Here is a 13,408-nt window from a genome sequence, read left to right as displayed (position 1 = left end):
AGTGTACTGAAAAACTTGCAGCTGTGAGCTCATTTTCTGCAGATGGACTATCCTAAAATTTTACTTCTGAGCTGAGAACAAAGCATGAGAAATTTCAGATCCAAAGGCGGTGGTGATGTTTTCCATCTTTTTTGGGGGGCAAAAGTGTAGGCACTGCAAAATAGCAGGCAAGTGCTCACAACCTCAATTTAGATAAAACATTGAAAATGGCATTTAAAACATTTTTACTCCTATTCATTGAGCTGGCACTGCTTAATCTTTGTCTCTGTTGCATGGGTTCTTCAGAATTACACAGATCACACTGTAGCCAGAGCAGTTTCTTATGGAACCAGCAGTCAAATGAATGGGAAGTTCAGACATGCCAGCTGTTTTCAGCAGCACTGCACAAGCTTTGTGCAATATATTCTATGTAAGTCACCTGGTAGGTCATACACATTTAGAGTGCGGCACTCATTCTGTTTTCATTTTGAGACCATCTTTGAAGTCTCACTCATGAAAAGGATTTTACAGTATCTTTCACTAAGACATTTAAAATAGGATTCTTAATTGGTCTCCTTTACAAAATCCTGTTGTGAAATAGGAAACAGTTTTTGCTTTCAAAAGGTTATAGTTCAGTTTCGAAGTTACTCTCTTTCCTAGCAGGAAGCTCTGTAAAATGGGGAGAAAAACAAGAAGTTTCTCACATCTGATTTTAGACTCATAATAGCCATTTTCCAGAGCTAGTTGAAACATTTGCACCAAAGTGAAACTTGGCTGAAATACAATGATGCAAAGCAGACGCATTTCATGGAGATTTATCTATTTAGACAAACTTTTTATTGGGAAGTTTTTTTGACAAAGAGATTCACGCTATAGCCTGATGGTTAGGGCACTGGGATGTGGGAGATGCAAGTTCAAGTCCCTTGCATTGGGCATAGAAAGGATCTGGGACTCCTATGCCAGGCCAGTGCTCTGACCTCCAGAACAGACATACACACCCCTCCTTCCAAATCACAGAGCTAGTTTCCACCCAAAATATGAATGTTGACAAGTCCATGTTTGAGAACATTTGAAAGGCTTTGGTTTTGTTCCCATGTGGAAAAAAAATATATTTCAAAACCTCAAAAGTTGCTGTGAAAAGGAATTGTCTGTCCTCTGGCCAGCACTACCTTTTGTATCATGAAGACCATTTTTGATAGAAAAACACTTCAAGAAATGCTTAGACTTTCCAAGGGATTGTGATGCATTCTGAAAAATACAAGTCTACGATCAAGACCAAGTTGTCATGACTTCTGAGCAGTTCAGTAGCTTTTGATTCAAGGTCATTAAATTTCTAATAGAAAAGCAAATGAGTGGACACAGACACAGGTTCAGTGTTATCCTAGTTATTTTATTTACAATATGTACAGTTCCTACAGAAAATGGTTTCTATCAGGATACTAGATAGCAAAAACACAGCACAGCTTAGATCTACATACTGACAACCACAGCCAGCACGAAACCCAGAGGACACACTGACTAGTCCAAGCCTCAGGTCTGAGACACTTAAAGACTCTCTGGAACTACAGGTTCACAGCCCAGTAGCGTCAGCTCAGAAGGGTGAAGGGCTGAGGTAGATATAGTATGCTGAGTTCCATGTAGTTTACTATGCATGTGTGTCAACACAAACCTTGCCTGATTTGTACCAGTAGGGGGTTTGGCTGGTGGGGCTGGCCAAACCCCTCCTCACCACTGTTAAGTGTGCTCACTGCTTGCCACACCAAACTCCAGATGTGATGCTATCAGTGGTGCTGTATGTATAGAACTGGTAAAGCACTTTGGGATCCTTTGGAATGAAAAGCACTATATAAATATCAGTAACATTTTTTTCTATTTTTATAGAAGGAATTTAGGTTACCCATTGTAATAAATATGTGATCCTGCGTAACAGTGCTTGACTTATCTTCTTGTTTTACCACTGTAATTTAATGCAGTCTGTGTCTACTACTCATCTATGATCCAAAATACAAACTCAAAATTGAAATCATCCTCATTTTGAAGATTAAAGAATTGTAAATTCTTAAAAAGAATTAAACAAGGAGAATGCATCTGAGATAATACCCTACCATACTCTGCTCTTCATAGTGTTAGGTATTTCAAACATTCACACCTTCAACAAAGTCTCTAAACCTTTCCCTCCTCAAATAGCAAGTTACTGTGCTCCAAATCTTCTCAGAAAACCTCAATGACAGAAAAAGTTGGAAGGAACAAAATGCTTTACATATGTGGGGCCCTTTCAAAACTGGTGCACTAGTGCTACCAATAAGTACATGACAGTGAAGCAAGTAAAACTACAGATCTGACATTAAAAGGCACCCAAGAACTAACTAGTACAAAAGTGAAATGGATGTTCTCTTCTGAAGTATAAAAAGCAGTTATGATTACTTGAGATATCTTCTAAAACAGGCCACAGTCCGTGTTACTACTTTGTGTGACTCTGAAGGCTCAATGATTTTCAAGAGCAAGGTGGATTCTATACTAGGCTATCCTAACATTTACATCCAAGAAATGTAGAGCGCGCCCATTACTTCTGGATGGCACAACTAAAGAACATCTAAAGTACAATCTGAGCTTTCTGTAAGCACCAGTTGCCCTGGATTATAGCACAACCCTCACCAGTTAACACACACATGAAGCAAAGGAAATCTTTACTTCCTCAAGGCATGCTATTTAAACCACTTTTATCCACCTAAAATGGAGGACAAAACTAATTTAAACTTGGGTTTACCTTGATTGGAAATAAACATAATTAAAAGCAACACAACATACAATTACAAAAACAAACAAAAAAATCTCCCACTACACGGATAGTTAAAACCAGAAGCAGGAAATTAAATTCATTTTAAAACTGAAATGGGGGGGAACTATAGATTTAGTTAAAAAACAAAACACTCCTGCTGTTTTTGACAACAACCATATTCAATTTCAGAAAAAATTATAAAGGCCATCACGTATATAACCCCTATTAAATGTTTATTGACAGGTCTAATGAAAGTAAGCTTCTAAGAATGTTTTTGATTATGAATACAAGGAACACATTACAGCAATAATCTATAAATCTATTGAGAGCTTACCTTTAGAGACTCCAGATTTTACTTTACACCATTTATAATATTAGATTTGAGATTCTGGACAACAAAAGTTTTGTACAAGGCAGGCAGAGTCAAGTCTACTACAAAGACTCTACTACAGCTTTACAAACAAACTAGTAAAATAATTTTTCATTCATCTTATTTGTACATGGTTCCCTCCTGGAAAACCTTTTATTTCCTAAGCTCGAATGTGACTAGTTAGAGGCAAAACACCAACAAAAGAAACAGAATCAAAAAAATTCACAAAACAAAACAATCCCTCCCAGACCGCTCCGAAACCCAAAAACCAACCAAATCCAGGGATATACATTGGCAATACTGGGAAAAAAAAAAAAACATCTCAGTAAAACCTTATTATAAATGAAAACTGTACTTCCAGGGAGAGTAGAAATCTTCTTCAACCTCCACGTCATCACTCATCGAAGTAAAATTTTATAGAAAATTTTATTCAACATACAACATTTTCCAGCAAAAAAGGCAATATACAGGAAGAGTTGTTGTACACTGCGGCTACAGAAACAAAATAAAGTACTGGAAAAGAATGTAAAATTAAAAGTGTGAATTGCTGATTCTATTTGTACTGCACTCAAAACTAGACACTCAGCTGGCATTAGCTCCAAAATAAAAGGAAGCAGTCTGGGGACTGAAATAAAACTACACACAATGAATAACAACATCAGTGAAATTCACTTGCAGACTCACCCAACAAAATTAACCTCCAAGTGTTAAATTGTACATGTTCATTAAATATACAATTTATTTTTGTTTTTTGGTTTTTTTGTTTTGTTTTTTGTTTTTATTTATTTTTTTACAAAGTCAACAGCTTACTAAAACACTAGTGAGCATGCCCTCTGTGCTGAAAGGCTATTTCTTGTGTTTTTTCCCATCTCTTCCCATGTTAACTAAATTAATTATATTTATTATCCTGCTTTTGCCAACTTTGAGTGTCATTCTATTTGTCAAAAGGCAGCATAGTAATTCTCAATGGTATTCGTCAATGTTTTTAAATTGAATAAAAATGCCCAAATATCTTTTAGGACCCAGAGCATCCACTTGGCAAAATGGGATGCAAGTAGCGACTGAACAACATAGGAACTAGTTTATTAAAAAAGGATCCTATGAAGCTGGAGGAGACAAAAATCCCAAATAAGTGCCAACAATGTACACAATGAAGTAGAGATTGCTATTTATTGATGATGTGAGGTTTTTTGCATTTACAAATGCACAAAAATGTCATTTAAAGTATAACTGAAGGAAATAAATCTGATGTGAGTCTAAACATAAGACTTACTAGCTGCAGTGATGGGGAATACCACACCAGGAAGGGCAGCCAGACAGCTTATGCCATCTATAAACGTACTACAGACAAATATTTTGCCAATGTCAACTGTTCTACTAACTCTTCCCTCATTATGCTGACAATTGCCTTGCATTACGTTTACCATAAAATAACTCTCATTGGCATCCAAGCTTTATAAAAACACCTTCATTTTGCTCAAAAAGGGCAGTCAATAGATACAGAGAAGCCAAACTGAACAGCCTCAACAAAATAAAATTAACATCAGCAGCAAATCCTCTTGCTGAAGACTTCAGATATAGTGCACGTGTACCAAAGTTCTACTGTTGTTAAAAAGGTGCACACACACACTGACATTTGTCCCTTGCCTTGAACAAACTGGTTGGGTAAGTCAGTTATGGATTTTAATAGCTTTTTCAAGGTAAGTGTAGCGACTTCTCTTTGGGGCTTTATTGAAATGGTCAAGCCCTAGCCATGGCCTTGGATGAGACATGTTGCCTAGAAGAGGAAAAAAAAACCAAATAAGCTTTTAAGACACAGTAGGAACCTTACATTTGCACAAAATATTTGCATGCCTTACACGGAACAGCCTGACTCTTACAGTACTGAAGCACTCCAGAAGTCTGTAGAATGTTTTCATAGCAACCACTGCATTTCCACTAATACCCTAAGCTGTGTCCTTGGATCTACTGGATACATACACACTACTTAGCTGTTGTTACCACAGTTTTACAGACAATATGCTAAAAGTGAATAATTGCTGTACTACTTTATGCCCAAAGACATGAGTCTGAATGCATCAGCTTTCATAGTTCTCTGAATAAAAGAAAAGTTGAGCCTCTTCTGAAGAGGAAAATACCATTTAGAAATACCAAGTATTGGAGGCTGTACTTTATTACTACCATATTTTAGGTTACTCTTGCCATGTGATTTACTTGGGGCTTGTCTACATGACTGCTAACTTACGTTGCTCAGGGATATGAAAAAGCCACCTGCCAAGTAACGCAAGTTACATCGACTTAGAGCAGTGTTCGTACCGTGCTATATAAGCAAGGAAATGCTCTCCCGTTGATGTAGTGCATCTTTACCAGACACGCTGCAGTGGTGCTGATTTAGCACAGTAGTGAAGACAAGCCCTTAGACTTAATAGCATTAAAATACACTCATGTTAATTAACTCTAGTTGGAGTTTTTGAAGAAATCATGCAATTGAGCCCCTGATTTTAGTCATCCAAAAAAGTTTACAAACATTTTGAAAGCATTAAAATACAGGAATTTTGTCAGCTGTCCAATTCAATATTTTGTGTTGCCAATAGTTAGTTTTCATTATGCACTGTAATATCTTTAGAATGCTGTCTATATATTTCTTACAAACGGAAGAGAGCTCCCTTTAAGGTGTCCAAAATGCATCAAATGTTCTTTGGAGTGAAATGAAGACGACAGTAGCTTAAAAACCCTATAGCAACAAGGATCTGACACTGGATTCAAATCAGCCAACTGTGATGACTGAAGTGTGAAATACTTGACCTTTTTCCTCTAGAAGGTTTGTGTGCGCGCACTTCGGATACATTTTCCCCATTGAAAAAGTAAATTCTTTTACATCTTGGCATAATGGACAGTGCATTATAAAAACATATGTAATCAATGCCTTTTAAAGAGATACCATCGCACAGCATAACACTACTCACCACTGATTAATGACAGAAAACTAGTATTCTTTTTTAGGTCTTGTCTAGAGTAGGATTTAAAGGCGTGGTATAAGAATGCTAGCTAACATGTTTTAAAAGCCTACTTAATCGCTGTGCCTTGTCTACACATGTGCAAAACTGGTCCGATTAAAGTCTGGGACACAGGTTTAACATGACCTGTTTAGCATGTGTAAAAGTCTACACACTGGCTACATCTTAGGCCAGATCTACACTATAAACTTACATTGGTTTAACTACATCGATCAGGGGTGTTAAAAATTCACATCCTTCAGTAATGCAAGTACACCGATCTAACCCTGGTGTAGACAGCGCTATGTCAATGGGAGGGCTTCCCCCGTCATCACAGCTGCCACCTCTTGTGGCAGTGGATTAACTATGCCAACAGGAGAAGCTCTCTCGCTGTGCAGTAGCATCTTCACTGAGAGAGAAGAGAGGGTCCCTAAAAATGGGTAGCAAGGCCAGGGAACACATTCATTGATTCACCACAACTTACACTGGAGCTTCAATTGTAAATTCAAAGCTACCCTTTCCTAGTGGGACCCCTAAGAGAAGGCTGTGGTACAAACACGGCTTGCTTTCCCCTGGGTAAAAAGCCCACAGAGTGTATTGGCTGTGCTTCTCTCTGCAAACATGGTGAATGGAGCTCTAAGCATTAGTCAAGTAAAGAACATGGCGAACAGGGTACACAGACAAATACAGATTAGGTTACATTTCAGCACAGTACTCATCTCTTAAAGTATATCTATACAACATCCCTAGTTAACGTTCTGTTCCTGTTTGATTCCACCTTCACTGAACCCTTATTATGGTCTCTCTTTACAACAAATGGGTGAGAAGAATTTGAGTTCAACCACCTCTGGGGGAGTCTTAAAATTAAGAAGCTGATAAGAATGGAGCTTTGTACTATATAGCAATACTACATATGTATGTTATTCCAATAAAAATGAGGAAATCGAATATTTATATGAACTAGAGTAAGATGCGCAATATAGCAAAGCTTTTAGCTTACATTGCAGGTTTCTTCTCTTGTACAATATGTTGTGTGTGTGCATGTGTGTGTTCACCAGTACTCAGCCACTTAGGCGCACATGCTTTATTTGACTCATGGGGGAACAAGTGGTTCTGTAAGTGTGAAAGTACACATATTTGCATTCTTAATGTATATTCTCCCATGCTAACTAATCTACACACAACACAGTGTACGTATACATTTTATATTTATATACAGATACACGAGTGAACTACATAAAGCATATTCAGTGTGTGGACACTAATGTACCTTTTTATTTCCTGAGTCAGGGATGACTGCATAACTAACAAATAGCAGAGCAACTGCTGCAATTTAAAACAATAGTGTCAAATTAACCAGCTACTCACCAGGTTGGGGCTCAAAATCTTTCAAGTTCACTTCATACTCATCTTCATTTAGGTATTGGTGTCGACCCATCATTACAATGGCAAACTTAAACTTCAAAAGGAACAAACTGTTAAGAGTCTGGATGGAAATAAAACTCTACAGTCTTTTCAGCTACCTATATTTGGTATAGTCATGCAGAAAGAGTATTAATCTGAAGTGGCACATATTGCAAACAAAGGAAGGGGAAACCCTATAAAATATTATTTCCAACGTTCCCACATGGCACCTTCTTCCCATCCCATATCCCATAATCTGATGAAAACGCAATAGTATTTGATCTAAATTGAGTCTCTTATGGTAAAACAGCTGCTCTATAATCCTTAAGTACACTGTATTAGAGCTTTTTTTATTTTGAACTCAGGATCAATAAATTGAAATATGAACTCTCCCCAACATGATGTTACCTTTTCAAATTCTTTTTCTTGGATGTCCAGCATTGTTTGAATCCGCTTCATCACCTCTCTGAAGTGTTCACCCTAATAATTTTTTAACAGTAGATATCAAAAAAGATCATTTAAATCATCATTATAAAGAGAAATTTGTTTAGTGACTGTTGTGATTTTCCTGCCAAATCTTGCACTGCAGTACAATTACATAAATTATCCAGTTATTTTCAGAAACTATTAAAGAAATTTCAGTACCACCTACTATGACATGGTAGTAAGTGAAATCTACATTTTCAATTCACACTGGGTCATCATTGGCTTGTATGCAAATTGTTCCTAATTTGATTGATGTGTTTGCACAACTAAGGCCAAGAGACAAAGTAAGAAGTATTGCAACCAGAAGAAAAACAGTGTTATAAAAAAATAGAAATATCTTCTCTAGCACCATGTCATTTTAAATTCCTATAACCTGTGAATTTTTTCCCTCAGCTAACATTATCTTTGAAATTAAGTAACTCTGCCTTGTATTATTTTATAAACCCACAAAAGATGACGTACTGGAAAACACAAAAAAGAAAAGGATCAATCAAAAGTCAGCCATCAAGAACAGGAACACCACAAAACAAAACAGCCTCCCTTATAAATAGTACTAAAGGTTTATTTGGCACTGATCACAAATATGAATACACACAACTAGTCTCTCTGAATTCTGTGACAATACACACATTTCTGGGTCCAAGAATCTTACAGAATTAGATAATATTTATATGAACTGGCAGATGAGAAGAACAACAGAAAAAGATGCTAACTTTCAAAATTCTAACCCAATTGTTTTCAATCTTGCAGGGTTCATTGTCCTTGAAGTTAAAGTGTATGCTAAGTGTTAAAAACAAGCCCTTTCACGTAAGAGCTATGAAGGTATGTTGGAACGAGGCTTGTAGAAAGTTAAAAGTATTCATTTTTCACAGCCATCACTAAAAAAAGAGAGCCAATTTTCTTCATATTAGCCACAAAATTAACCTTTTGGCAAACACTAATCATGAGAAATTTCAAGCCACAAGGAATATTTTAATTACAATTGTGCCTCGAAGTCCCAACTGATATCAGGGTCTCAATATGTTTGGCACTGTACACACACACAGAAATACAGTCACCACCTCAGAGATACTGCAATCTAAACAGAGGTGTGGCAATATTATAAATATTGTATATTAAATTTAAATATACAATATTAAAATAACCACACGCAAGAGAGGAAGTTTCTCAATTTTTACAAATGGGGAACTGAGGCACATAGATATTAAATGACCTGACCAGGGTCACACAGGGAGTCTGTGGAAAACGCAGGAACTGCTGAATCCCAGTTCATTGACTTAGTCACAAGATCACCATTCTGCTTGAATTTTCTTCCGTAAGTCAGAACGGATGGAAAACAAATGTCAGAATAGAATAGTTCTGAGAAGCATTTCTATAGAGGTGATGCTCTAATACATACATTGACACCTATCACACATTTGTTTGTATAGGAAATTAAAGAAATGTTATCTAAATACCACCACAGGGGAACAACAGAAATATGCTGTACCTGGTGTATCCTCAGCAAGAATGGAATTCCAAATGTCCCAAAAACCTCTTTGTGGAAATGTGCTACTGTGATTAGCATCTCATTTTCCTTATCTATATCTACCTGGTCCAGAGGGATTTCCTATATTAAGATATAAAAATGGTGATCATGATAAGTTAAAACTGCCACAATAAACATTAACTTGAAATATCAGAAAGCAAAACTGACTAATGGTCTTTACATAAGTAACAATTTGACCAACAACATACTTAAAAAGCTAAATGGAGTTTCCCATTTGACAAAACATCATTTAGAAAAGTCTTCTCTGTCGGGGTGTGGAGGGTGAGGGGAGAACTTCCCACCCCAGAGAGGCTTTCCATACCCCATACAATTCCTTCTATGGCTTGTCTGGCAGGGACCTAGAATTGTAGGGCCTCTGTAGCAAGATACTTCACATTTAGCTTGAAGTTCTGTAAGAGGTCAAATGTTGTCTTTTCTTTTTACCATTCCTTCTGAAAATAGCTTTTGTTTGATGTGATATGGAAGTGGCCCTATTTCTAATGGACTTCTGTTATTTGCCCTTTTTCTTTAACTGACAGCAGAAGCCGGGAGTCCTCAGGAGCATTGATTTACTCATGAACTGCTCATGATTTGCTGCCAGAGTAATAACACAATGCTCTCTTTCCTGCTTCCTTGCAATACGAATTTGCATTGATAGCTTAATTTCATTTTCTACTTATGAGTTCTGATGTAAGTGAAGTTCTGAATGCTTAAATTATTTAAAGTAACAACAACAAAAAAGGATTAGCGGCATTTAATGCAAATCTTGAGAAAAGTCACACCCAACCTATCTAATTTGACTTAAAAATCTAACCTTAATTAAGAAGGAAAGGAATAAAGTATGCAGGCACAAACAGGCTTATAACTTGGGAAATAGGGCCTAAGCATAAAAATATACAGTATGAGTCCCCATGTCAATCTTGGAATTACTGATGAAGAGGCAATTTCCTCACGGATAGCTCCTTGCAAAGCTTTCATTTCCTGTTAACATTTTATGCTCAAATGTTATTGTAAGAATGGAACTGTTACAGGATCAAGAACTTCAAGGTATTCTGAAGTGAAGGAGTAACTAGGTTCTACCATTTTTTGAGGGGTTCTCTTGAAGAAAAATAAAATCATGTCAATTAGCTAGTTCATTCAAATGGCCACAATACTTGAATATCAGAATCTAAGGATGGATAATGTAGCCCTCTCAAAAACAAGTGCCTCATATTTCTTTAATGAACAAAAAACAAACGATAAAACATTTACCTCTATTCGAAACGTTCGACTTGTGGCTGGTGATAAACACTCTAACAGCTCATCTTCTTGATGGACACCAATTATTTTGTAGCTTACAATTTCTAGAAGCCTTAAAACCAAAATGAACAGGAAAAGAATTAAAAAACAATGCAACATGTATCTGCTAAATCTTTAGGATATTACTATATCCAGAATTAAATGTGAATACAGGTTATTTTAAAAATGTATTCCTACTTTGGAATAATTAAGCAGTAAACTCAGTCCTGAAGAGTGAGTGTATCTGCAGCACAAGCCAACAGATGTTTATTTAAATTATCTTCTGAAGTCTCTCCAGTTATATGACCGTCTTTATTTTGGAAAATTAATAGCATGAAAATGCAGTAAATCGTTGTCATTTGTTTGAATTTGCAGTTGAAATCCATGAATGTTAAGTGTCGCTAGGATTTAATTCTAGGAAGTGGCATAATCATTTTTTTAAATGAATTTAGCTCATATTAAGAGCTCTAAAGCCCTTAACAGTTTTTAAGCCCACAGTGACAGACTATGTTAACTTGCATTTGATTTTTCACTGTATTTTGAAGCACAACATTGTTCATTTAGGTGAAATCCACAGTGTCATATCCATTGATCTATATTTTAAAATAACTCTGTTTTTTAGCTACCTTTTTTACTTACCTTAGTTTTCCTGAACCTTTCTCACAGAGTTCTACTGCTTTTTTACATTCTTCTAACAGGTCCCGTACACACCCATGTTTATCTGGATATAGTGTTATTTCCTTTACAACACAATAATTAAAATGAGACAATCAATGATTAGAGAAACTGAAATCAAAGCACAGAAAACACTGAAATCTGACTTATTGCTAGACCTTGCTCAACAGATAATGATCACTAATGTGTACACAAAACCCGCGTTTTTTTTAATTCTTTTTCCTAGAAACAGTATTATGGAAGCCACATAACATTTTCAGGGCACTGCTCAGAAAGCAATAGATGAATGCAACTCTTCTTCTTAATGAAAATTTCAAAGAGGAACAATTACTAAATACATAACAAATCTTATGTTTTTGGTTTAGTCCTTAAAAGTCAATATTATATAAGATGCCACATGGTTATCACAATACTATCCAAAGGCTTATGAGAAAAGAAATTACAATGAATCCAGGGTGGTAGCTAAAATTGTACTAACCTCTTCCCTAAACTGGCTATTTAGCCATATGCACTTAAAACTTCTCCTGTTTTCAAAGTCAGTAATTTTCATTTTAAGCTAGAAAAAAGGAGATACACTTCAGACATACTTGAAAGGCAACAAAAGCACAAAAGCACAGTGGTATAAATAAGGACTCATACCTGCTGATAATAAAGTTTTTTAGGTTGTCTAGGTTTGAAGAACTGCAGGAGATCTCTTAAAGTACCTTCATAATTATGTCTAAGAGGATTACCTGGGCCATCCCTATAACTATACAAGAAAACAACATATAAATATCACTTCATAATCCATTGCCATGAAGTAAAATCTGTTGAGAATGCAAAATAAATTTAACTTCCAGTACGCAAATTTACAAAATTTCACTTTGGTATGAAACTCGCATGCCCAACCTATGCAGCTCTATAGTCACAGTGATTTAAGGGGAGATTTTCAAACACACATAAGAGATTGAGAAAGTTCTTGGAAAGAAATATTTGGTGATGTTAGCTGAAATAAAATTTAACTAGGCAAAGAATTTTGTGGCAATGTGGAAAAAGTTATTAAATGACAACCTAATTCTAATTTGTTAGTTTTAAATTATTTAAAATTAGTTTAAAGATATTTTGCAAACAATGACAAAGCTAAACTAGAAAGTTATGTTTATAGGAACTCATCTTACCCTTGGGACTTGAAAAACTGTAGTAGCATTGGGTCTGTATTAAGTCTTTGTGCAACAGTCTTCGCAACCTGTGGAAATAAAAGTTTTTTAAAACTTCTAAATGACAAACCATTTATGACACTGCTTTGTCTAGGGTTATGCATAATACTACCTTCATATTAGGTTCCAATAATCCAGTCACAGACATATAATACACACTACCTACATGAATGGTGACAGAGTCCAAGAGCAGATGTATTTGGTATATTAAGTGGGTGGCCACCACCAGTTCTTGAAGATTCTAGGCCCATTAACACCTTGTAGGAAAATTAGGTTGCATTAGGTATACATGAGGGCATAATTTGGCTGAATCTCTATTTCTGGTGATGATACAAAAGAATCAGAAAACACAGCAGACTTTCAGATCCCAACGTTGATGGGCAAAACAGTCTAAAAACAAAACATCTTTTTACTTGTAAGTGAGCAAATTTTATTTGGAAGTCATTCTCAGAATGTCAGCAATCCTACTATGTCATTTTTAGAAAGTCACTTGTCAAAGCAGAATAGCATTTTAAAGAAGAAAGTTCTTGGTTTTATACAACCAGCCGCTATTAGTAATAAAAAAGACAACACTCTGGAAGGGAAACAACTGAAATCGTGTTAACATAGGCAGAATTTACCTAAATATATTTAAGATTTTCTGTGAGCAGTAAGTGGCTCTTTAAGGAAAACTTAAAAAAGGCAAGGTAGAAAGTATGAAAAGGAGACTGGAATTAT

General features: G+C 36.0%; 1 protein-coding gene across 2 annotated transcripts in view; it reads right to left on the bottom strand.

Moving 5' to 3' along the window:
• Positions 1-1,348: 1,348 nt before the first annotated feature.
• USP7 (ubiquitin specific peptidase 7) overlaps positions 1,349-13,408 on the bottom strand; it is a 138,408-nt gene continuing 126,348 nt past the window's right edge. For both annotated transcript variants that reach the window (XM_073362481.2, XM_073362480.2), the window contains 9 exons: positions 12,653-12,720; positions 12,135-12,243; positions 11,974-12,051; positions 11,460-11,560; positions 10,794-10,893; positions 9,504-9,623; positions 7,937-8,008; positions 7,493-7,583; positions 1,349-4,905 (listed from right to left, as the gene is read on the bottom strand). In XM_073362481.2, the coding sequence (XP_073218582.1) occupies positions 4,799-4,905; positions 7,493-7,583; positions 7,937-8,008; positions 9,504-9,623; positions 10,794-10,893; positions 11,460-11,560; positions 11,974-12,051; positions 12,135-12,243; positions 12,653-12,720 (846 nt within the window). In that variant the 3' untranslated portion in view covers positions 1,349-4,798. The remainder of the gene's footprint in view (positions 4,906-7,492; positions 7,584-7,936; positions 8,009-9,503; positions 9,624-10,793; positions 10,894-11,459; positions 11,561-11,973; positions 12,052-12,134; positions 12,244-12,652; positions 12,721-13,408) is intronic.

Source organism: Lepidochelys kempii, chromosome 10 (assembly GCF_965140285.1).
Source record: "Lepidochelys kempii isolate rLepKem1 chromosome 10, rLepKem1.hap1, whole genome shotgun sequence".
NCBI lineage: Eukaryota > Metazoa > Chordata > Testudines > Cheloniidae > Lepidochelys > Lepidochelys kempii.
The sequence above is the reverse complement of the archived record's forward strand: the minus strand, read 5'-3'. Positions and strand labels throughout refer to the sequence as shown.